The sequence below is a fragment of the Crocuta crocuta genome, unplaced genomic scaffold (genome assembly GCF_008692635.1).
Source record: "Crocuta crocuta isolate KB4526 unplaced genomic scaffold, BGI_CrCroc_1.0 scaffold216, whole genome shotgun sequence".
NCBI classification, from domain to species: Eukaryota; Metazoa; Chordata; class Mammalia; order Carnivora; family Hyaenidae; genus Crocuta; species Crocuta crocuta.
The window spans coordinates 6,193,844-6,220,162 of record NW_027531504.1 but is presented as its reverse complement, the minus strand read 5'-3'; the positions used below and the strand labels follow the sequence as shown (position 1 = coordinate 6,220,162).

Genomic DNA, 26,319 nt, shown 5'->3' with positions numbered 1-26,319 from the left:
TCACAAAAGAACTATCCTAAAAACCTACTCCAGGCCACCTATGAATTATCAATAATCCCAAAGACTCATCTGGAACCCATTTCTTTCTCAGAGCATGCTAAGGACACAGGCCTATTCTTTCAAGACCGAGAGGCTATAGAAGGCATCAGGAAAGGACATGGATTTTCTTCCTCCATTCTTCCTCTCATGTATCAGTGTATCTTTCCACTAAATTATTAACTAGCTCTGTGTTTATTTTTCTTTATTTTTTGCTTCCTTGATTGGGAAATAAAGAAACATCTTAACATTTCTATCAAAGTTGTGTAGCATTGTTGAAAGCTAGAGTCAGGGCAATTGGAAGGGGAATATAAATAAACATGCATTTAAGAAAGTGAGATACACAGATTCCCTTCAGACAGGGTCAGAAGCATTTCATCTTAGTTTCATACATTTCCAGGAGCAAAGAGGAAGCAGTAATGAAGAGAAGAAAAAACACCTAAACCTAAGACAGACTTACATTTGAATCTAGGCTCTACTCACCTGGTTGGGTTCAAATGGCTGCCTCTAGGCTCTTTAATTTTATACTTCTCTAAACTATAAAACTGAGATAATATTACTAGCTATAAAGATTAAATGAGATAATGTGAACATGTCTGGTACATGCAATGGACAGGAAATAAAAGAGAATTTTTATTTATTTATTTATTTATTTATTTATTTTAGTTTTAGAGAGAGGGTGGGAGAGAGCAGCGGGGGAGAGAGAGAATGTTAAGCAGTGCTCGATCCCACAACCCTGGGATCATGACCTGAGCTGAAACCAAGAGTCAGATACTCGGGGCGCCTGGGTGGCTCAGTCAGTTAAGCGTCTGACTTCGGCTCAGGTCATGATCTCGTGGTTCGTGGGTTCGAGCCCCAGATCGGGTTCTGTGCTGGCAGCTCAGAGCCTGGAGCCTGTTTCAGATTCTGTGTCTCCTTCTCTCTCTGCCCCTCCCCCACTCATGTTCGGTCTCTCTCTGTCTCAAAAATAAGTAAAAACTATAAAAAAAAAAAAAAGAGTCAGACACTCAACTGACTGAGCCACCCAAGAGCCCCAAAGATAAATTCTTATTAAAAAAAAGCAGACATGAGAAGAAATAGAACAACTTAAGTGGAATGGCAAGAGGAACTGGAACGTTTTGTTCTTGTTCATCCTTGGTAACCCTAGAATTTAGTATGGCACCTGATCTCTCTCTTTCCCGCATGGATTAATTAATAAATTAGTAGACTTTATTCTAATATCTCACACAAAAATAGTATGGTATGAACAGACATGTCCAGTCTGCTGCTTCTTTTTGTAAGGCCCACGAACCAAGAATGGTTTTTATATTTTAAATGGTGAAAAAGAAATCAAGAATAATATTTTGTGACATGTGGAAATACATAAAACTCTAATTTCAGTGTCTACAAATAAAGTTCTATTGGGGCACAGCCATGCACATTTGTTTTTGGACTATCTATGGCTGCTTTCATGCTATATCCACAGATTTGAAAAGTTGCAACAGAGATCACATGGCCTGTAAAGTGTAAAATATTTACTATCTGACCCTTTATGGAAAAAGTTTGCTAACCCTTGCTTTAGTAGATTACCCAGAAGAAGCAGAATATCTGCTCTGGAGCAAAATGGACTCTGTTTCTTTTTTCCTTAATGTTTTTATTTATTTATTTATTCATTTATTTTATTATTTTTTTAATTTATTTCTGAGAGAGAGAGAGAGACAGCATGAGCAGGGAAGGGTCAGAGAGAGAGGGAGACAGAATACAAGGCTGGCTCCAGGCTCTGAGCTAGCTGTCAGCACAGAGCCCGACGCGGGGCTTGAACCCACAAACCTTGAGATCATGACCTGAGTCGAAGTCGGATGCTCAACCGACTGAGCCACCCAGACATGCCTGTTTTTATTTATTTTTGAGAGTGAGACAGAGCACGAAAGGGGAGAGGCAGAGAGGGAGGGAGACACAGAATCCCAAGCAGCCTCCAGGCTCTGAGCTGTTAGCACAGAACCTGACGTGGGGATTGAAACCACACACCGTGAGATCATGACCTGAGCTGAAGTTGGACACTTAACTGACTGAACCACCCAGGTGCCCCAAAACTGTTTGTTTTAATCTTAGCTCTGCCACTTTCTATCTAAGTGAAAATGAGTAAGATCTTAACCTCAATTTGCCTCAGTTTCCTCCTCCATAAAATGGGGAAAATAATAGTGCCTCCCTGAAAGGGCTTTATGAGAATTAAAAGAATTTATATGAATAATGTACTGACAACAAGGTCTGGTATTTGTATGTATGCTCTCCCACTTCATACATTGAGTGTCAGCTGTAATATTAAAATATAAATTATTACTCTAGATACTTAAAAGTCTAGACTTGTATAAAAAAATGACTCCAGACAGAAGCTTCTGCATTATCAGTCATGTGAAACAGCTCATCATCAGAGTACATGGCTGAGTAAAGAACTCCTGCAATGAGATCATACGAGCCATGATTTTGTAGCAGGTCACCCTTGCTCTTGTTCTAAACATTTAATTTCACTGATTCTTTTTGGGAACTTATTACTTGTACAGTAATATCTGGAAGCTCAGAACAATCACAGTTTTAGCTATATCACAACACTGTTTCCTAATTCTTTTGAGTTTCAGCCACCAACTAATTTAGATCTCAAGATACTTTTAAAAGCACCTTTCTAAACACTAGCTTTATCCCTCTTTGCTGAACAACACAGGCTGAAAAGAACTCTGAAAGATATAAAAAAGCACATGTCACTTACATACTGAAGCTACTGATTCTTTTGATTACATGAACTTTATTTTGTAATGTAAAGCAAAGTACCTGTATTTCTTTTCTAATTACAGATGTTCATCCTAAAGGAGAAAGCCTAGTAGACAGTCGCACTTCAAAACCCTGATCCTCCACTCTGAGCCACTAGCTAAAGGCCAAAAAAGGAGAGGAAGGAAGAAAGGAGAAATTAAGATACCAGAAAATAGTAAGAAAAGAGGGAGAGGAGAGAAATAAGGAGCAAGCAGAAAAGACAAAGTGTTATCCAGGAACGTAATCCACTATTCTATCTGTGATATGTGCCTGTACTACCTTAGCTGTTCACTGAGCTCCTGGTGAGTTGAGCTTTGTGTTAGGCATGGAGATAACACAAGAAGGAAGCCTTCCTGCCTGGGGGAAACAGTTCTGACAGCCTTTGCCTTTCTCAAGAACCTCCAAGATAAGGCCTCCTGGGAACAGAGATTAACTACCCCTAAATTTTCCATTTATTCTAAAACTTTCCATATCAAAATGCAAAACAAACAAACCCCCAGAAAACCTTTTCTCTCAACTAGAATGGAAGCGGATAATGAGAAGGAAAGGATGGAGCATTTTACTTTTCATTACTTTTACTTTCATTACATTCATTTACTTTCATTACTTTTCATTACTGTACATTTAAAGGAAAAGAAAAGGATTCTATGTAATATTTATAATTTAAAAAATTAATACAGAAAATCCCCATTATCCCTCCCCCCAAGCTTACTAATCTCAATTATTTTAAGCATTCCTGATAAACAGTATTTATTTTTAATACTTAGAAAGAGAAGATCAAAGATAAGGGAAAGGATGGACTGGAGACAGCCATCCCCATCTAAACCTCCTATAAAATGCAAAAAAAAAAAAAAAAATCAGACCATGTTGACATGTAAATTACAGCAGTAATTTTCAGTATACTTCCTGTAGACAGACTATAAATGAACACACTTCTAACCCTCTAGACTGTCTACCACCTGTCAAGGAAAATGATAAATTCCCTGTATGGTAAACCCAAGGAAGAAAGAATGTCTTTACTCTAACATCAGTTAGGTATAGTAATATAGAAGCTACTGTAAACCCCTTTCACAGTCACAGATTTTAACTTATGGAATCTATCCACAGGGCATTTAGCAGAAAAGCCAGCAGAAATATTTACTGGGGCCAAGATTTCAATGAGCAGGCTAAAAAGACACTTAATCTGTAGAGTATAGGAGAGCATATGAAAATACTTTGCTCCTTAGCAGTGGGAAGAGCTCAATAAGAATTAAAGATGCTTAGAATTTCTATTATTGAGAATCAATCTAATAATACTACATTCAGCAAAACAGCTAACATCTCATGTTTAGCCCACTGTATTAAACCATCAACAGATAATTAAGTAAACACCAGGTACAAAAACATACTTAAACTAATTTTACCATCAGAAAAGCTCCTGAGGGGCGCCTGAGTGGCTCACTCAGTTAAGCATCCAATTTCGGCTCAGGTCATGATCTCACCACTCGTGGGTTTGAGCTCTGTTGGGCTCTGTGCTGATAGCTCAAAGCCTGGGGTCTGCTTCTGATTCTCCCTCTCTCTGACCCTCCCCCACTCACACTCTATCTCTCTCTCAAAAATGAATAAATGTTTAAAAAAAAAACCTCCTGAACCTATTAGAGCTAATGTATTTGCTTATCTTCTTGGTGTTTAAATTTTGCTCTACAAAGAGTTAATATATTTTAGTGAGACCAAAACTAAATTAATAGTCACAGAAAACTTTTATCCTACAGACCTTTATTTTATATTCTTTGCTAAAACCCTAGTACTAATTCTCATTTTATTTTTAAAAATTTACTTATTCTTGAGAGAGAAAGAGAGAGAACAAGCACAAGAGGGGCAGAGAGAAGGAGACACAGAATCCAAAGCAGGATCCAGGCTCTGAAATGTTAGCACAGAGCCCAATACAGGGCTCGAACTCCCGAACTGCATGATCATAACCTGAGTCGAAGTCAGACACCTAGCCAACTGAGCCACAGAGGCACCTCCCAATTCCCATTTTAAAAGTTCCTTTTATCCTTCCCCAAATAAGGTTCTCAGCATACACTTGATATGCAATAAGAACCTGTAATTGCAAACACTATTTAATACACTAAAATGAAACATGTAATCTGTTATATAGCCTTCTCAGGTTATCTGTACAAATTCACAAGCATATTCTGTATTTTACTGGTCTTCTTAACAGCTAGAATATTGTCTTTTATCTGTTGTACAGTGAGAACACTAAAAGATAAGGGTAAAAAGTTTTCTTAAGTTAACATTTTTCTAGAAGATTTCCTAGTTTTTTAATGTAAGATTCTTATATTTTTCCCATCTAGATACCCAACTACTCCAGATTGGTGTTCATAATACAGTTTATTTGCAGACAAAAGAGTTTAAATATTTCAGCAGACCAGATGTTCAAATCCTAAAATAATTATATGAATAACTGACCCCATAAGGCACATTTTCTATACATAAATCATTCTAATCATTTCCTCACATATATATAAATTGCACAAGGCCTTTACCAGGCTCTTGAATTTGGGGCATGTTAACATTTCGGCTAACTCCTAAAGCTACCTACAAACTGCTCAGATTTTTTTTTTCTTTTTTTTTACTTTCAGTTTTCTTACTACATGTAAGACACAGGGACAGGTCTNACAATTGTCTGCATTTTCTAAATAGTACATCAAGTTAGGTACCTTAAGAGCTGTACTACTTTGAGAAACTGTTAAAAATTGCTTTTGATTGGTGTGGGAATTTAGGCCTATGGCTTCTTTCTGCAGCTTTGTAAGAGGACCAGTGGAATTAGTGGAATGGAAGGTTTCTTGCTTACCAATTCTACAACATGTAAGGATGCTCACTATCTAATAAAGTCAGACTCATGTGAGGTCTTTGAGCCCAATTTCTCTTCTCCAAGGAAGCTTTGTTTTAGCAAATAGCAATAATTCTCCAAATCAGTGTAATTGCTTTCCAAAATTAACAGATGTTTCCTGTGCATTCTGGAAGCCTGGTCAGTGGGACACTGGTTTACTCAAAATGCAGCTGGATTCTGACCTCACACAAGTAAAAGCAATATATAACCTGACAACTGTTTACTCAGATGTGACCACCTATTTTGTGCCAGGTATCTGCCGAAGCCAGGGACACAAAGATCTTTATAATCTCTCATAATATTTATTCTTATATTTCTCATATCTTATGTTTCTTTTTGTGGAGGGAGTGGTAGGGAGAGGCTAACAAATTGCCAGGATAAAATAATGAGGTAGTGCTGTGCAAAAGCAGACCAAGGAAAGGGGTGATCTGTACTGCTTGGTATACAATCAATACAGTAGATGGTAGCTATTACTTTTATTACACTATAAATAGGATATGCTAGGCAACATGCTATGGAAGGGAATGGCAACACAAATATCCACAAATTCACTTCCTCAGTCTTTCAGTAACTATTTACTAGTGCCTACTATATGTCAGGCACTGTTCTAGGCACTGGGGAGAAAGTGATGTAACAAAGTTAAATGCCTCAGTCATTCATGCAGGTTGTTATTTTAGTAGGGGAGAGAAATGGGCAATTAAGTAATTGCCCAGATAATATACTAATGGGAATAGAAAGTGTTATTAGAAAGAAAAACAGAACTAGGTAAGTGGGACAAGAAGATAAGTGGAGGAGTGAGGGGTGTTTTCTTACCTTTCCTACACTAGAAAGGGGGATTTCCGTGAAAGCTAACATTTGAGTTAGGTCTAGAAGGATGAAAGACAACCTGTTGGGAGGAGGGTGTGTCAGGTAGTAGAACAAAGCTATGAAAGGGAACAGTGTGATTAGGAATCTTGGTCAGTCTTATACAAGTAAGCAAACTCATGAGATTAGAAAGGCCAACTGGGGTCAGACCACAAAAAGTCTTATTTACTAAGGTAGAGAGTTTGAATTTTATTCTCTAGGGAGTAGGGCACCAAATGACGCTTCATTATAATTCTTTAAAAACAATAAACCAAAAAGTCTCATTCAAAAATGGGCCAAAGAAACAGAGATTTCATCTGAGAGGACATATAAATGGCAAATACGTGCATGAAAAGATACTTAACATCAGCCACCAAGAAATGCAAACTGCACCACAACAGGATGTCACTACACACCTATCAGGATGGCTTTAAAAAAAGCAGCAAACATCAAGTCTGAAGAGGAAGAGATGTAGACACTAGACCACTCATACATTGCTGGTGGGAAAGTAAAATGGTACAGCTACTCTGGAAAACAGTCTGGCAGCACCTCCTAAAACTAAACCTGTAATCACCACATAACCCATAATTGTACTTTTGGGTATTTACTCCAGGGAAATGAAAACATATGTTCATACAAAAACCTATACATGAATGTTGATTATAGCTTTATTTGTAAGAGCCAAACAATAGAAATGGCCTTTTAATTAGATGTCCTTTCACTAGAATATTACTCGGCAATAAATGGAAAGAACTATAGAGGCATACACAGCTTGGATGAATCTCCAGAAATTATGCTGAATGAATTCTGATTCCATTATAGGTAACATTTTTGAAATGACAAAAAAATTGAAATGGATTACTGGTTGCTAAGGGTTGAGGAGTGAGATGGGTGGGAGGTGGGTGTGGTTATAAAAAGGTAACAAGGAGGATCTTTGCAATGATGGAACTGATAAGCATCTTCACTGTGATGGCAGATACACACACCAACACATGGTAAAATTACACAGAACTAAATACATATATACATACTGAGTACAAGTAAAACTGGGGAAATCTAAATAAGATCAGCAGATTGTATCAATGTTAGTATCCTGGTTGTGCTGTTTTACTATAATTTTACAAAATGTTACCATGAGGAGAAACTTGCTAAAGGATACTAGGTTTTCTCTGTACTCTTTCTTTCCTTTTTTTAAAGAGAAACCTTTTTTTGAAAGAAAACTTTTTTTTTTTTTTTTTGAGAGGGAGTGAGCTGAGGAGAGGGGCAGCAGGAGAGACAGAAAATCTTAAGCAGGCTCCACCCTCAGTGCAGAGCCCAATGTGGGGCTTGAACTAGAATCATTACCTGAACCAAAATCAAGAGTCAAAACCAAGGGACACTTAACCAACTGTGCCACTCAAGTGCCCTTTCCCTGTACTATTTCTTACAACTGTACACGAATCTATAGTTAAGTCAGTAACAATTTCAATTTACAAAAATCATAAACCAGATTGTAAATTCCTTGTGAGTAGGAATTCTCCTTAGTGTCTCTACTTCTTGTCTAATTTCCCTATTCCTGCCCCCATTTGCAAATGTAGAGACCAGCCTGAGAGAAGGAAATAATAAGGGGTAATTATTTGGTTTCTGGTTTATCCAAGGGGAATTAAGTTTAGTGATTTCTATAAAAGTAAAATCTTTATTTTACCAAAATTCTCTATATAAATTCTATAAGATTAATTTCTATAATACCAACTGCCTCTGAAGTAGTTGATTATCTACTAGGGAATAAAATGACTTCAAAATATCCCCGCTAGCAGTTAAAATGTCACTATGTTTACATGGGAACCAGATGCCTTTTAAATCAACTATCATTAGGTAGGAATCTTTGGGAATCAGAGTCATGGAAAACTGGCAGATAGAGGCCAACAGGATTTCAGCAGGCTCCTATAACAAAAGCCTTCAGAGCATGGCACTCCACTATCCCCTCTTCAGCCTGTTTTAGCACAAAACATTGGAGGAGAGGCAGGAAACAAGTGATACAGGGCAGTGAAACATGTATCCACATCTGTAGACTAAAAAGTTCATGCATATACTTATATGCTCTTTGACAATGAAACATCCTCACAATGGAGCCAACTGTATAGCTACTTCTGGATAGATTTTAATCCAGATTAAGTTTTAGTCCAAATTTTAATCCAAAAAATTTGGATTGAGAGGAAAAAAACCACAAATATATTAGAAGTCTGAATTATAGGATATTCCAAATGAAATATAGTTTGAGTTCTTTCATATACACATATCTACCTTTCATAGCCAAGTATAGGTTTTACTTACCAGGCTTGCTTTAGAGAAGCCTGTAATTAGCACTGTGATTATTTTATACAAAACACAGTGTTAAAATGCCCAGCAGGGTGTGCACAGAAGGAATTTAAATGTCTTCTATATGATTTCCAGCACTTATTTGCTTAAAATAAGACTAGCTAATTTCAGTTGAGCCTAGGCAGAATGAATACAGATGCCAAATTAAAAAGTCACAGAGGCATCATGATCAGTGTCACCTTGGAGGTATATGCCACAAGCCTCTTGGCCAGTGACTGTGACCTAGGTCAGTAGCTCCAGAAATGATACTAGCAATGCTCATCTAAGAAATTCTCTCAGTCTACAGCCCAACTAAAATGTGTTCTCTTGCCCAGTTTCCAGGTCTTGCCCTCTCATAATTCACAAGACTGCAGAAATCCTACCTCCTCTAATATTCAACTGAAGAGTGTTATCACCTCCTGGGGGTTGGGGGGGGACTCCTACCATTCATTTAAATCTGGGTTTTTTTCCTCATTAGGATAATAAGGATATGATGTTATTATAAAAGGTATTTCAGCCTTATAAAATTATTTACTTTGGGTATCCATAAAGAGCAATTAATTATTAAACTACAGTGTTTTAAAGGTCAGAAAGTATTTGACAGAGAATGAAATCAGGAATAGTGATAATAGCTAAAAAAGTAACTTTCATGTAAATCAGTGGGAAAATATGAGACATGCATAGTCTTCTCTGTGTCATTAATTTCCCCATGAAATGGTACTAAATGACAGGAACCCATCTTAACACCACTAACTTGACTAAATGCAAATATGGCATGAATAGTTCAGCTTCCAAGCACTGAAACATCAATTTCCTAACCATAAAAACTTTCCAACCAATGAGCTCTTCTTGCACAAAAAATCTAGAGCCTCTGAAAATGCTCAGTGATATCTATACATATCACTGCAGGTGTCCTTTTCTTTTCCTTCTAGATAGTGAACAAATTTGGGACAGAAATATTTTGTCTGTCAAGGTTCCCTGGATAGGAGATACACAGACCTCTACCAGTATCAAACATAAAAAGGGAAAAAAATGGCATAACCAATGCCTCACAGCACAGAACAATTTGAACGTATTCTGATTTAAAATCAGTATGTCTCAGGAACTTGGTTCCACACTGAGTTTACCTACACAGTACCTGTGTGACCTTGGGCAAGTTACTTAAACCTCATTAAATCTTAGTTTCCTCATTTGTAAAAGAAGATAACTGTATAGGATAGAAGGGACTACGAGAGAGCTCTTAGCATGAAGGCTGGCATTGCAGAAATATTGATTAAATAGTAGCTATTACTATTTAGCATAGACTATGTGCTATTTGATGTTTAGATCATTTCTTATCTTTGATATTATCTGGTTGATAGACTTTTGGTGAAGTGGGCAAAAAACTGGATTGATAGGGAGTCAGATACCGGAGGGAAGAAGTTTTGTTAACATATTAGTAGCATCAGGTATTTGTTAGCTAAAAAGTTTCTGCTTAGTTTGAGCCCTCACCTCTCTGAAATCATCTTAAAAACAGGAGCCACATAATCCTGTGTTCATAAGCTGTATGCAGCCCCCCTTCCTTATAGGGGTAACAGTATCTGTTATGACTGAGGAAAAAAGGCAATGTCACAAGCAAACCTAAACCTTTTTGCAACGACTAAGATCACTTGAGTTTTCTAAATCTTGCTGACTTTCTCTGCAATGGTTCCACAACAGCATTAAAAGGGTAATGTGGTATCTTGAAGGAGCAGGTTGGAGTCTTGGTTTTGCAATTTCCCATCTCTGTGATGTGGAAAAAGTCAGCATGTCTTGCTGAGCTTGGCTTCATCAGTGAATGAGAAGGCTGCATTGGATGATTTGTAATGACTCTTCTGGTTCTAAAATTTACATTTAACCTAGAACCATTAAAAGACATACCCGACTTTCCAAATTTCTCAAACTACCCAAAAGGTCCCCATTTAAGTTTCCTCACTCAAGCTTGATACCAAGTAAGTCATATCTGGACTCATGAATGATCTCATTATTCATCCTTCCCTCTCCAGTCCTGAGTCCTTCCACAACCTAAAAGGGTAGTAGTGAGGAACTGTGCTTTTCCCTCATGTTTCTAACAGAACTATGTAAAGAAAATTTAAGAAGTGAAACAGCCACTCATTTAAATTGAAATCTCCGTTTACTTGTGACTGCGGATACATCTAAAGACCAAGAGAAAGACAGGAAAAAAGTCACCAATTATTCCTTCTGTATACATTATACCAACTTTCCTGTACTTGAAATTGCAATTGCCAAATAGTTCAATCACAAGTGCTTCTCAGATGAGGAAAGAAAAAAGAACGAGTTATTCTAAATTTATTACAAACCAATCTATTCTTTAATTCCTAATGTTTCAGATGATACTCACATATGCCAAAGTATATCAGCTTGTCAAAATATGTTATAAGGAAACTGACTTCAAAAAAAATATACGATCTGAGTAAAACAAAGTTTTCAATGGAATCCACAGGAGCTAAAGAATAAGCAGTTACACCATTTCAAACAGAAAAAGGCTAAATGTGTTTGTTTTCCTTTTTATTTTTATCCAAACATTCAGGAGGAACTGATTTTCTTTGTTCAGTGTTTATTATTTCACCTTTCCTGAAGCAGAAACCAAAATACTTAGATAAATGGGAGAGTCTAATAAACAGACCCTTGGACATTAGGGTTCAGAATTACGAATCTCATTGTATTTTAATTGTCCATTTTTCCTGAAGTCACCATCACCATAATTCGATTTCTTCTTGTATAAAAGGGTATATGATAACACCAAATACAACCTTAGTCCAACGCACACTTTTATGGAACCAAGATGGCTCTATAATACATGCAAACAAGAAGGGTTGAGAAATGCAAAAGAAAATTGCAGAAGACAGCTGTTCTTTCTGGAAATACTATCATCACACTTTACTGCTCTGATGGTCTATCTGGTCAACCCAAGTTTTATAGCTCCAAAGACAGATTATCTCTGCCTGATGTCAAAACTATTTGCAAATACTTTTTTTTTCCCCTTCGAAGATCCACAAACATGATTACCAGATTCAGACTAATCCAGAGTAGTTTTTCTATACCACTGAAAGGAAACTAGGCAGTGCAGTTCTTGAACTTAACTCAGTATTTAATAAAAAGATCTACTTCTGTGTAGCTTCCTACACTCAAATGTGCTACAACTGCTCTTTGAGTTGTGGCACATTTTGCTACACTTTGCTACTAATACAGTTTCAAAAAAGCATTAAAATAAATAGGCTCATATAAACATGTCTACTTTTTTAATAAAGGACTTGCCCTAAATACCAAATTAATCTATGTAATTCTAGGAAAAGATGATGCATTTAAAAGAAATGTCTGGAAGAACACAGAAAAAGCTTACAAAAGTAATATACAAAGCACAGACATTACTTACGAATGCCTGAAATATGAATATGCTCATTACCCTGCATAAGAATATGAGCCTAGATTTGGAATTCCCCTGAACCACCTGGAGGAATGGTGAGCCAAAGTTCATCTTCTCCATTTCTTCATCCTGTTCCTTCTTTCTTAATATGTTCCTCAACATACTACCCTTTACACCTCCTTAAATGTACCAGCATTTAAGGGGCACCTGGGTGGCTCAGCTGGTTAAGCGCACGACTTCTGCTCAGGTCATGACCTCACAGTTCATGGGTTCGAGCCCTGTGTCAGTCTCTGTGATGAGAGCTAGCTCAGAGCCTGAAGCCTGTCTTCAGATTCTGTATCTCTCTCTCTCTGTCCCTCCCCCGCTCACGTTGTCTCTCTTTGACTCTCAAAAATAAATTTAAAAACATTAAAAAAAATTTTTTAAATGTACTAGCATTTAAAAGTTATAAAAACCTTATTTTATCACTGTTTTAGTATTGCCACAACCTAATTCGCAATTAATTTCCATTGCATTTTTCATATATTAGAAGCTAAACAAGTTCTTATGTGTTGGCTGAGAACCTAAGACCTTACAGTTATTTCTACTACAAAAATGCATGGAGTTCCAAACATCCTATTAACAGGCTTAATCCATTTACAGATTGATGGATTTTCAAATTATCTTTACCTATCAGGTACTTATGGGAATTAAAAATGTTTAGGAAAACAACGAAGGGCATCCTTGTCCCCTCCCCACAGGTGTCCTTTCCCAAAATGTTCACACTGAGAATGTTTTCTATGAAATAGGTCAGAAGCTCATTTTGCAAGGCAATTTGTCTCTCTGATGTAACTGACTGTAATTTTTAAAAAAGCAAAATTATATCTTTAGCTAAATTACAAAGTTTTTAGATTTTTACTATTCAAAAAGTTTCATAAAAATCCAGGATTGGAAAAACAATCATGTATAAAAATGTGACCCACCCAAATGTGCAAATATCATCTATCTCGAAACAATGCATTTTTACCAAGACAGGATGTGTGTGTATATGTGTGTGTGTACACACAATCACAATGTAGGATATTTGTTCTTCTCTCTCTTGACCTAAAATATGTATCTAAAAGTATAAAGTGACATTCTACCACAGAAAAGCATGTTTGATAAAATATCACTTATCTGTTTTGGCAAGAAATGAGACCAAAGTGATAGAGCTGGAAAAAATACTGCAATTTCACTAATGGGTAATAATTAATTTGAAAGGAAAAAAGAAAAGCCTTATTGCCAAGAAATAAAATCCAATGCTTCTAGCTGCAGTTTCAAATGTAGGGTAAGTATGTAAACAAACAGATTTGCCAAAACTGTGTGGTTTGATTCCAACACAAGAAAAGCCAAAGTTAAAGAGCCATACAAATGTTTGATATTTCCTGAGCTGATGCTGTAAATAACTCCAAGTAAAAAGCTTCTGTTGAGATATAAGAGTCCTAACCCTTACCCTCTAAAGGGTGAATAATCTTATCAGTGCTACAATAAGATGGAAATGCTTATTAGGGCTATTAATTCATACTTTAATCATTACACTAAAATCCACCGCCACCACCAGATGGTAAATGCAACCCAAGAGAGAGATCTTCTAGACTGGGTCTGATGATTTACAACACAAAAGCTGTAACAGGATTTTAGATGGATTTGTAATTTGGTCAGCACATTAAGTCCATTTTTGTGTTTAAACTGGGAGAAAACAAACAAAAAACTTAACACTTTCCTTCATCAGAAATGAGGGTCTATTCATTAAGAAGAAATTATTTTGAAGTTTATTTTATTTTGAATCTTGGTGCCTGAGGAAAACCAAAAGATAAACCCAAACCTGTCAAGTGATGGGGACTTCTGGGCAAAGTTTCAAGGAACAGCCATCCACACTGGCTGATTCCACTTCCTCTCTTTGAAATCTTCCTCAGTCTGCAATCGGGCTTCTTCCTCTAGACCAACACTGACACTGTTCTTATCAAGGATAAAAAATGACCTCCTAAATGCCAAATTCAATCTTGTCCAAGTGTTACCACATCTGTAAAGTCACCTTTATTTTTTTTAATTTTATTTATTTAAGTAATCTCTATACCCAATGTGGGACTCAAACTCACAACCCTGAGATCAAGAGTTACATGTTCCTCCCTGACTGAGCCAGCCAGGTGCCCTGTGAAGTCATCTTTAATACCTTACTTGGGGTATAACTCAGAGCTTGGAATCACAAAACCATGTTGCCCTGTAATTGCTGCCTCACTGGACAAACACTCTGGCAAGTAGGCACCCTCCTTTTACCTTTGAAGGAACAGTGCTTTACATATGGTCAATACTGTGGAAAAAAGAAACTGAGGGCTTGCTAGGTGACCAAAGAAAACCCAATAGTCATTCATTTTCTTTGAAGTGCTTATAAAAAGAATTAAACAACAGAGGAAAAAGCTTGAAAGTTTCCAGGGAAAGTTTTTCTTGGTTAGAGAGTTAAGAAATCCGCTACAATTTCAAAAGGAAAATTCCCATATTGGCATACTATTGTTTTGCTGATTTGTCTATAAGTCTTTAATATTAAAAAGCCCAAATTTACAAACTTCCCTATGAAAATCAAACTTCTTAAATAATACTAATAAATAAACACTCGTTAACCTGCATGCCAGTGAGAAAGGCCTGTTGCCTGCTACGTATTTTAGGATAATTATGTTTGAAACATTTCAGGTAGAAGAGCTCGTAACTATACCCAAAAGGCACCAGAATGCTCCAGAGTTTCTCACAAATCTTGCTCCCAACAAAACTGCTTTTGAGAACCCAAAGCAGTAAGCAAATGGTGACCAATCTGGGAACACCTAAAGCTACAGTTTCTAAGGCCACGGAAATTCCCTTCACCATTCTTTACCTTCATATTTGGCTATTCACTCCTCTTGGCTGGAGGGCTTCCTAGTGCCACTCCTTACAGCAGCCAACTCCCCTCCTCCAGTTTCCTCTAATCACTCTTCCCTGAGGTCAAAAACCCAATTAGCAGAATCCTGCAGTGGAGAATGGGGAGGGAAAGAGAGGAGGGATAGGAATAGTGAGGAGAAAGGAGGGAAAGAATCCACTGCACTCTAAATCCCAACCACCCAGTCCTTCCCTTCTCCTTATCACTCCCAATGCCTTACAGTCTTTCTCAAAGCAAACCCAGCCCCCAATTTCCTCATTCTTTAGTCACCTCACCCTTTCCATAAACACTGCCTCTCAGACCCAGTGGATTTGCTTCTCTGACTTGGTGGTGCTCAACCCCACCCTGGCCGATGCTCCTTCCTCAGCACAAAGAGGAGCTGAGAGGAAAAGTTCACCCAGGATAAGGGAAGTGGAAGCCAGTACAGTACCAGTTAATATAATTTGGGTGCTAAACTGTGTCCTTTACCAATGTTTCCAAAACTGTTTCTCTGGACAATACACTCTAAATTCCAAATTATAATAAACTTTTAGAATACAATCCTATTTGTAACTGGGGACTGCATACAATTATTTTCTGATAAATGACAAACATGTTATGAATTAGTAAATATTACGCTGTTGGATTCATGAAACATCTGTCTTCTAAAGGTGACCATATGAGCCACACCAAGCTAGACAGTGTCTGTTTACTAATCCAGAATCTAGTTGGTTATATATATGTGTGGACTCTGTAAAATTAGTAAGTCTCTGTGAACCAATCTCCTCTGAAAGAGCCAGAATCTCTTCCCTGAGGATAGAGAAACTGTTAAAGACACTTTTTTACTCCTTCCAGCAGAATAATCTTACATAGGGTTCATAATGCATTTTTTTCTTATCATTTTAGAACCCTATTGGGTTGGACTTTAATTACTGCAAGGCAGAGGTCTATATATTTTCAACAGCTAGACTACCAAACAGGATTTCCAATTGGATCCACTCAGCTCACCTGAAACTATGTCACTTCTCATTTACCTTATTTTAGGGTATCCAGGTATCCTCCTCATGAAGACTTGGATTTTGCTTTCTCTGCCTATTCAATGTTTTTTACAAAAGGTAAAACCTCCCAGGCAAAGCTGTCAGTCTGACCCTATGACTGAAGGCTTTTCATTCAGCTGGCACATTTCAAGTCTCAAGCCTGGCTCCCTGCTCCAGGCCTAAACAAAAATCTCTGTGGAAAGCTAATGCAAAACCAGAGCTCACTCACTCTTCACCAGGCTGCCCTACTTGACAGCCTGTAACCTGCCCAAAGCCGCCCTCAGTTTCCTGTGGCCTTGAGAAAGAACCCTCCTTAAGAATGCCATCCAGCTGCATGGGCTGGCTGTGTACATTAACCCCTTCCAACCTGGATTCCCACCACCACCAGAGCAGCAGCGCCCTGCGTAAGAAACATAGCAGAAAAAGGCTGAGTTCCAGAAGTTTACAGCTGGTGTTAGCGATAATGACAAATCCTCGGGATTTAAGCCTGAGGGCCAATGAGACGGCCAAACCTCCAATTTCAAGAAAAAAATTTCATCTTAGCTAGTGATAGTATACCATAAAGAAGCCAAATTAATTTCCTTTCCTCACAGACAGACATACACTATACAAAAGAATATTAAAAGGAGGGCAATACCAACAAAACTGCTTCCAGAAGAGCAAGCATGAGAATACACATTTTTTTTAAGTTGGATACTTAATTTCAATTCTCTGTCAAAATATTCATACCAAGAAAAAGGCTTTTGCCTAGGTACTAACTAACATTCAGAGTAGACAGCTGTAAACAGAAGGGAGTCAGCTATGACAAAGGTAGGCAAGGCAGGTTAAGTCTTTTATGGGTCAAAGTAGGAAGAACAGCGTTTTTGAGTAAAGAAAAATGTTAGGAGAGCATGTGAAAGCTGAAAGAAATTGGAACAATTTTACTTGGTATGCTAAGATTTTGCTTGACATTTTTATTTATTCAGTTCTCCTGATAATCCTCTAAGCCCCTACTATGTGCCATATATCTTAATATTTCTACAAAAGTCCCACTGTAAGATCTGAATACTCAAAGGCTTGAGGTTAGTGACCTAAGAACATGAAGACTTCAAAAAGGGTCTACGTGCTTTTTGTTAAACACAAAACACTTTAAATGCAATGCAAAGGCCCCTCTTTGTGACTACAGAGAGAAAAAAGCAGCGGCAGTGGTTGTTTTTTTTGCCTCTTTTTATTCATTTTCTCATCCAACCAACATCTATCTACTCATCCCTCCTAAGCCCCTTGGTTGGCCTCACGAAGGATAAAAAGATATGACTCAAACTCTTCTTGGAGCTTAAAACTGAAAACAGAACATCAGACATACCAATAAATAATTACACCATAAAATACACAGAGATAAAGGCTGTAAGGATTCCATAGCATAACGGGGAGATTAGAATAGGAAATAAACACTTGCTACTAGGTCTATAAAAGCTTCATGAAGCCAGTGGTTGCTGAGCTGGACCATTAAAGATGGTCAAAGTTTTAATTAGATGGATGGATAGAGTAGGTAGGTATACCAGAGGTAGGAAGTGTATATACAAAACTGAGAAAGAAAAGATAGTACCTTTCCACTTCCTGCATTTTTCCTATGTCCATGTGAAGTCAGCAATTAGTCTTCAACAAGCAAAATAACTAGTATCAGATTAGGAAATTTTACAAATTTAGAGGTTTTAACTGACAAGGGCACCATAGGTAAATACACGGATTTCAAACTTTACAGATTCTTACACCTAACAAATAAACCTCATTGAACTGGCCAATTTCCTCCCCTACATTCCTGCTATGACTTCTAAGTTGGTGCCTTGAAGGCCCTGTAAACTTGCTCTTCTAGGTCTTTCTTGTACTATCTACACTACTTCAAATTATTTGAATCAGCTACTAAAATAACTCAACTACTTCAAGCTTGCATTGACAATATCCATTCTAGCTATATGATAAAAGAATACTGTAGTTTGGAATAATTTAATATGTGGTTAACTAAACCACTCTTTCACCAAGTGATTTTTCCCCATCTCACAGGGTTGCTACAGGTTAATTTCAGTTAAAACGCAGTGTCTGTCTGGCACCTAAGTGTTACCTGGAATGCTGATGTCTGGGTCCAAGTTGCAGCTGGGCATCTGAAGCCTCATATGGCTCTTCTACCTCATACACATTTGCATCGGTGTCCTCCATGCTTCTGGAATTTTGCCATTCTAACTCGGGAGTTTTCCCTATGGCCATAATAAATGGCAAGTTTTCATATTCTGGTATTTCCTCATAATGGCGTATATTTTCATACTCTGGTGCACAGCCACTTGTCATAGATTTGCAAGGTGTTGGAGATGATGACTCCCTGGAGAGCATTTGGTCATCCAAAGAGTCAGCTCTTGGTCCATTTGCTGCACTGATCTGGCCCCGAGACTTTTTCCTCTTCTTTTGGGAGTCTAGGCTGTAGTTATCTGCAGAATATGCTTTGATGGGCTTACTTTTCTTTTCTCCTACAGATGTGCCATGCCAATCACTTTCAATCCCTTTCCGCTCCCCGCCTGAGAGGCTGCCTGTGGTTGTATCTCCAACTTGGCTATTCTTGAACCAAAATTTCTGGAAGTCACTCTTCATGAAACAGATGGATAGTTTCATGTTGAGCAACTTTTTAAAAGAGTTTTTCTTTTGAGAGTCTTTGCAAGGCTTAGTGCACCTCTCCACATCCATAGCAGATAATGATTTTGCTCTAGGCTTAGTCATGGCAGTTGAAGGCTCACTATTTGATGATACGGTGACAGACTTTAAGGATTCTGGGTTCCCTGAAAAGGGTAAAATAGGATGAGGTAACTTCCACACTGGCTTTTCTGAAGTCCGTTTAGTCGTATCAAAAGAGGACGACATACCATGGTTTTGGGCACATAAATGCCGAAGGTGATTTCTCTCTAGACCCTTCTCTGAATTATTTTCTTCATTTGAGGGGTAAGAACTTTTCTCCACAAGCTCCTCTGAGGCAGCCTTTTTAAGTACTCCTGCAGCAGGCAAGCTGTGTCTTTGAGGTTTTTTTGGGACAATTCTTGAGGAACTTTCACCTTTTATTGTAGATTCCTTTTGTATTTGAGGGGCAGACACTCCTGGGTTACAGGCAGTAGGCAAATGTTCATTGAAAGTTAATTTGAGTTGCTTAGGGAGGCTCATAGATAAAGTACTGCATCTTATAAAACTGGTCCCTTTGTCCACAGCAAGGGACACACTGGAACCATCTACTGTCTTGAGGTCAGAACTCAAATTAGAATCTGTTTCTGTTTTTTCAAAGGAAGATGTTTCATGACACATAGCTTTCTGTGGACTGACTAAATTTTGTCTGTCACTGTTGGAATCCACATTCAATTCACTTTTATTTCGTGGCTTTACTTTGTCTACTTGTTCCTGGTTACACAAAACATTCTGATGAAGAACACCAATTTTACTGCTTTTCAAACCAGCTTCTAAAAGACAAGAAGGGGTACTGTCTAAATTCTCTGGTTCTTCCATACTGTCACTCGGAACATCTATATACTTTTGGCGTAATAGACGAGCAGCCCGTGTCTTTCTGGGCTTGGGAGTTGGAAATTTTGGGGTATATGGTACTAGGTGAATTTCTAAGGGACCAAGATCTCTGACTTCTGATTTCTTACTAATTCCATCTGAAGATGGAAAAGTACTTCTTTTACCATTTTCCAGAGCTTCTTGTTCAGATGAATGAAAGCAACTATTGCTTTTTTCACTGCTATGCTGATAAGTTTCATCCCTAGGAAGCTGTAGGTGGCAGTGATGATAATCAGGAACTTTTTCAAGGCTGGACAGGGAAGGTGACAAATCTGCAAACTCAATTCTGAATTGTCTGCTGGAATTATAGCCATCATTCATTTCTGGGTTGTCTGTGGATCTGTGCTTCTGTAGGGAAATAAAAGGTGATGCTGGTTGTGTTAAAACATCTTTGAGCTTCTCTTCCAGGACATTTGCCTTTAAAACTACTCCACTCTGGCTCTTGACTTTTTCAAAGTTAGAATCACATTTACTCCTTGTTTTTATAGTTGAAGAGGACTCATCAATTTTACTACTTTCTAAATTTTCATGCATTTCCAGGGGCTCTAAGATAAGCTGCTTTACACACAAATGTTCTCTATTCCCAAGTTTATGGATACACTGAGAATTACAGGAACACATTGGTAAAATATAATCGCTGCTCTGATGCCCTACATGTTTACAATTAGAGTTATCAGCATTTTCAGGTAATTCCTGGTTATGCTCCTCCAGGTTCACAATGCTTTTCCTTGATGTTGACTGCCCAATGTCTCTAACAGGTGAGTCCTTCAGAACCTTCGGTTTTGGGGCTATTGCTGGTTTGGTTTTCTTTGTTGACTGTGGAACACTAGAAATCACAATATCAGGTTTAGGCGCAACAGGAGGTGGAGCGGGCTTATTATTTGCTACCACAAGCTTTGGCTTAGGGGCCACTGGTGGCTTCTTAATCTCTAGAAAGGAAAAAATAATAATTTGATGACAGAAAAAAAAAAAAAGACCAAAACCCAAAGCAAAAGATGATAAACGATTAAATTTGATAACATTTTTACTTTTTTTGACAATATGGTGAACTTACATTTTACTAGGCAGACTATGTTACATTAAAGAATCAACGTTACTCTTGAAAATTCCTTAAACTGTCCTTCAATTCCAATATACGAAGCTTTGGGTAGAGTATACATTACTTAGCAAGTCCTAAACAATTTTTCTTTTAACTCTGGAACAGATTACCGTATCTTCAGTAGACACTAAATTAAATCATTGGCTTCTGCTTTGGGGACCCTTATAGAAGAAAGCACTTCATTTGCTGAAGGCCAAGTGAGTGAATTTGCCTAATTATATGTAGATAGAACTCTTTAAGTTTGCCTATCAAAAAGCAGTAGTATTCTTCAACTTCAATGATATACCATAAGAGTTGTTTAAATGTTTTTTCTCAAGGATCTAGCTCACTAGAATCCCAAAACTCTCTTAAAAAGGAATACAGAAATCAAAAATCTTCCAAACTTAAAAACAAAAGTAATTTTTCTGTATTATTTGATTTATTATAAAGTTGGATTTCTCTGTACAGAAATTGACATTGGTAGTTTTCATTATAATCCTTCACAGAGCTTTATTATTTTAAAAATCATGTGTATAGGTTCTACAGCATGTCTAATCAATCAGAGTTTCTGGGAATACAGCCTGGACACGTGTATTTCTTTTAAGTTCTACATGTGAATATACTGTGTACCCTTAATTAATAATGACTATTGTAGTACATGTAAAAGATAATCATACACACACACAGACACACACACAAAGATGACCACAATTTCAATTGTAGCAATCTTCCCCTGACATTATATAAAAAGGACTTAATAAATACCTATTATACAATGCTAGATTTATACAGACCTGGTCCTAGCCTAAAGGTACCTAATAACAGCCTCACACAAAAGACCTATAAAATAAAGATATACAGAGCCCAAATATCTGTATTTTTTTAAAGTTCTTTAAGTTTTTCCACCTAAACTATCACCTATTACCTAGTCACATTTCCCCAAGGAGACTTGAAGTAAAAATATTTTATCTTATATTTCTTGCACTGAATGTTTGTTCCTCCAACAGGAACTAATGCTTAACAAAAACTTAATTTACTGAAAACAAAAAACCATAAATCTTTCAAAATATTTGTTGGACATTAAGTACTTGAATACACAGAGGCTTTGATACTTCATTAAGTGATGATTTTCTTTTCAACAAAGGAAATTAGTCACAACACTTGGGAAGATATGACATGAAAGTGTGGGGGGTGGGTAGAGAGAGAGGGAGAGAATAGGGTGATCTACTTCCTTTTACCAATCAGTTTCTCAAACCAAGGGCACATGATGATATGTGCCTTTTCGTTCAATTCCTGGTATAATGTCATAATAAAGACGATAATAAAAAAATACTTCCAAAATAATTCAATGCAAATTCCCAAAGCTATACAATTTCAGTTAGCTATTCAATACACATGTTATTACTTTTAAGTAGAAAAAATTGTAAAACCATTCAAAGCCTGATGATAAACCTTGTTAGAATAGTCTGTTAAATTAAACTCTTGACCTATTTAGTCTTAAGAGAAAGTATAATTGCCCTAGGCCTCTTCCCAACCTCCCACCTTACCCAAGATAATGAAAACTGACACACTGTCATGTTGATTTCATTTTTGTAACCATTCTTAACATCTTACCTCTGGGATTTTTGAAGGAATTTAAAAAAATCAGATTTGCAAGATGGAAAAAGTTCTGGAGATTGGCTGCACAGCAACATGAAGGTATTTAACACTACTGAACTATACACTTAAAAATGGTAAAGATGTAAAATTTATGCTATGTGTATTTTACCACAACTAAAAAAACCCCAAAAAACAAAAACCCAGTCTTATCAAACTAATCTTTTACTTTCTGAATCTAAGAACCTTGTCAAAACTTTCAGGGCCACTTAACCAATCAATTTTTGCTTTTTAGTTAAATTGTTTTTTACTCTTTGGTAACAATTTTACTATTTTCTTTAAATGTGCTTTATACAAGTCAGCATCCAAGAACCATAAATACCTCTTCTCTCTCAGCTGTGGTTGATTCCTAACAAACAGCATAGCATATGTACCTAACACTTTCCATGCATACTCACTGAATAAAATAAATGACTGTCAACTTTAGTTTACCACTGTTAGTTAACTGTGTATTGGAGGAAGCAGATGAACACAACCCGGCCGGCTAACCTAATTCAGTGCCTTTGTGAAGATATGGTTGCCTCAGTTTCCTTACTTGTAAATGAGGACGTTGAACAGATCTCTAACGCCTATATGATTCTGAGATTATAATTTCTGTGATCCTTGCTTCAGGAAAATCCTTATATTCTCTAGTCCCTTTTCCTTATATGATGTTTCTTCAGTATGACTTTGTCAGTCTTTACCACTAGAAGGCAAGATCCAAGAGAGGAGGCATTTTGACACAATGCTCTGTCCCCAATGGTGAAAACAGAGCCTGGGAATAGTCAAGGCTGCCACATACATACTTCAATAGGCCTCAGTAACAGAAAATTTCTTTAAAAAAAAAAAAACCAATACCCATTTAAATGTAGAATTATATTTTGAAAAGTTATCGGGAATCAACTTCAATAGGACTATTAAATGAGTTTTTAATTATTAGTAAGAGCAAGTACTTTTTAAAATAGTTTATTGTTAAGTTGGTTTCCATATAACACCTAGTGTAAGAGCAAGTATTTAAGTCACTGGTATAGCAATATACAAAATCCTTTTTATTATTATTATTATTATTGTTATGATTATTTAGTGGCTCTATTTCGAAAGAAATACAACTCAAAAAATAACAAGTCATAATATTACAGCCTGCTCCTATGTCACTCTTGAAATAAGTGCATGATGTTTGGAAATGAACCCAGCACCCTTGGATCTTAATACTGTATCAACATTTAGACCCAAAAGCTGTAGAGCAAAGCAGCAAATCTTTTATTTACACAGCTGTTTGGCTTCAGGGAAAAATAAGGTAAGAAAGTAAAGCACTAGTACCATTTTACTATTACAAACACACTCGTCATCTGTTAGACACAGATGGCTTCACATGTGCACACCTTCTTAGCCACTGGACCAGCTAAAAGGCAAAGCACATTAATGAGGCTGTACATGTTTTAAAAGATACAAAATATACACTGAGAATTATCTCTCTCTCTTTTCATATACTGATTAAAATAATTCTAAAATCTCTATTATGGGCTACTCTTTCACAGATGCAAAAAAACAAAGAAAGTGCTTCTTCAGGATACATATACCTTGGATGCTCTACGACATTCATTTTATTTTTAAAAATGAAGCCAAACCATCCCAATACGTCAGATTAGATTCAGTATAAACAAACATCCCCTCCTGCAAATAATATTCCTAATGTTTTAATTATTTTGATTATTGTACCAAAAAAACATCATAAAGGGCTTATAAGAATGATAAACACATAATTTTATAAGACTAGAATGGAAACAAAACCCCAGTTCTCTTCCATGTTCTCCATTTAGACATGAGAAAGAATTATAAAAAATCTTAGCAGATGGGTGAACAAAAAGGTAGTTAATGCTCAGCAAGCCATGCTAAAAACCAACTAACTCAGCTAAACACAGGAAGTGTTTCTCTTTTAAACACCACAAAAATGTCTGTGGATTCATTGTAAAGTTGATAAAATATAAAAGTAGCTTGCATTTTTCTGCGGTAATTCAAATATAAGAATCAAACTTCCAGACTGAACCCTGAATCAGATTTACATACTTAAATGTCAACTTAAATGCTTCTGTACCTGTTCATTATAAACTCTTAGAACTAGAGTTGAAAATGATACATTTAAGGTCTGAATATTTTAAATGCTTGATACTCCAAAGGAGGGGAGAGCTAAAATGGCTGGCAAGGCTTTTAAATTTCCAACTGCTTTAAATTTAAATTATGTGGACTGGGTCAGTGATAAAGAAAAATTAAAAGGTGAGGTACAGAAATTTAAGATGAAAACAGTTCACCTCAAGTGTAGAAAGTCTCCCCTTGGTAAGGAAAAGAGAGTTTATACACAATTTTAACAGTGTATGATAACATATCTCCTATACATACATGTAACATTAAATAGGAAAGATCCACAACATCTTCTGGAATAACTTTTTGCCTTGTGAGCTGTAATCTGATTACACCTAGCAATGCAAAACTCCAATATATCTGTGATTTTAAAATAATACAAGTCAGAACATTTCGAGCGCTGTTTGACAGCTTCAAGTTGCAGAAATTTGAAACAAATGCCAAGAAAAGCAAATAAAAATTAATCATACTTATGTGCTGATTCTAAAAGTAACTTTGAGGGGAAGCCTAACACTATTGTACTATAAAATTTCTAATGAAGTGTTCTTCTTTCTTTAAATGTGGGCAAAAGCATAAAGAAAAAAAATCCACAATACTTAATGCATTATTAAGTTCTGGTTTAAAAATTAACTTAAGAGTCTTATAAAGCGTTTTTAAGCGCTTTTTAATAGTAATTAGCAATTACTTTACTAATCATTTTGTAAAATAAGAACTGTCCCTTAAGACCGTTTAGAAATACAACGCCAAGAACTGCTCAAAATTCACACAAAGGTAAAAAAAAAAAAAATACAAGCTTTGTCATCCGAAAGAAGAGAAAGGACTATGGGAGGCAGACAGAAAATAAGGCTTAGACTTAACCAGGTAGAAACAGGAAAAAAAAAACATAAAAACTGGGTAGGGTGAGCAAAACATTGCCATCGACAATTCTACTCCTCTGTTTCTCAGGTAACAGGAAAAACCACCGGGAGAGGAGTCACAATGTCTAAACCTCTCCCATCGAATAAGGGTCAGGGTTTCCAGTTGATATTAGGTTCAAAGCGACTCGGCGCGGCGGCTGATGGCTGAGTTCAACACTCCCGGGAACACTGGCCTTTCCTAGAATAACTGATTTCTTAACATGGGAATCTGAACTATTTTCATACGCAAAGGCAAAGTCGCCCAAACTTTAGGACAGACGAGCAAACGCTTCCCTCTTCACATTTAGTGATTCACCTGGCGCAGAGCTCCCAATGCGGGTCTCCGTTTAAAGGGAGGTCCTAAGAGAAACACGATTTCCAAACAGCCCGTTTCGGCAGGAAGGGACGAAAAAATTGGTCAACACACGCCGTCCGCTCCGCACTTGCCAAAGCCCTCGGGAAAGGCGAGGGGGAACACCGTTCGCCCTCCGTGTGGAGAAAGTTGCTCAAGAGCCCAAGACTAGCAGCGCTCGCTAGAAACTTTTCCAGCGGCAGCGCTGGCGCCGTCACTTACCCGCGGCAGAAGTCATGATTCCCCGTGCAGCTCGCTTTCCCGTTCGCCCCCCTCAATCCACGCTCCTCTTACAGTCCATTGTTTCAAGAGTTCTCTTCAAGAAGAGAAAACTCTCTGCCTGGGCACACATTCCGTCTGGCGGTCCCGCGGCGCAACCAAAGCGCCGCACAAAGGACGCTGCCGGATCCAGGGACCCAGCAGCGC

General features: G+C 37.3%; 1 protein-coding gene across 2 annotated transcripts in view; it reads right to left on the bottom strand.

Moving 5' to 3' along the window:
• FGD6 (FYVE, RhoGEF and PH domain containing 6) overlaps positions 1-26,300 on the bottom strand; it is a 110,112-nt gene extending 83,812 nt beyond the window's left edge. For both annotated transcript variants that reach the window (XM_077772162.1, XM_077772163.1), the window contains exons 1-2: positions 26,116-26,300; positions 18,322-20,722 (exon numbers count right to left, since the gene is read on the bottom strand). In XM_077772162.1, the coding sequence (XP_077628288.1) occupies positions 18,322-20,722; positions 26,116-26,131 (2,417 nt within the window). In that variant the 5' untranslated portion in view covers positions 26,132-26,300. The remainder of the gene's footprint in view (positions 1-18,321; positions 20,723-26,115) is intronic.
• Positions 26,301-26,319: the final 19 nt, after the last annotated feature.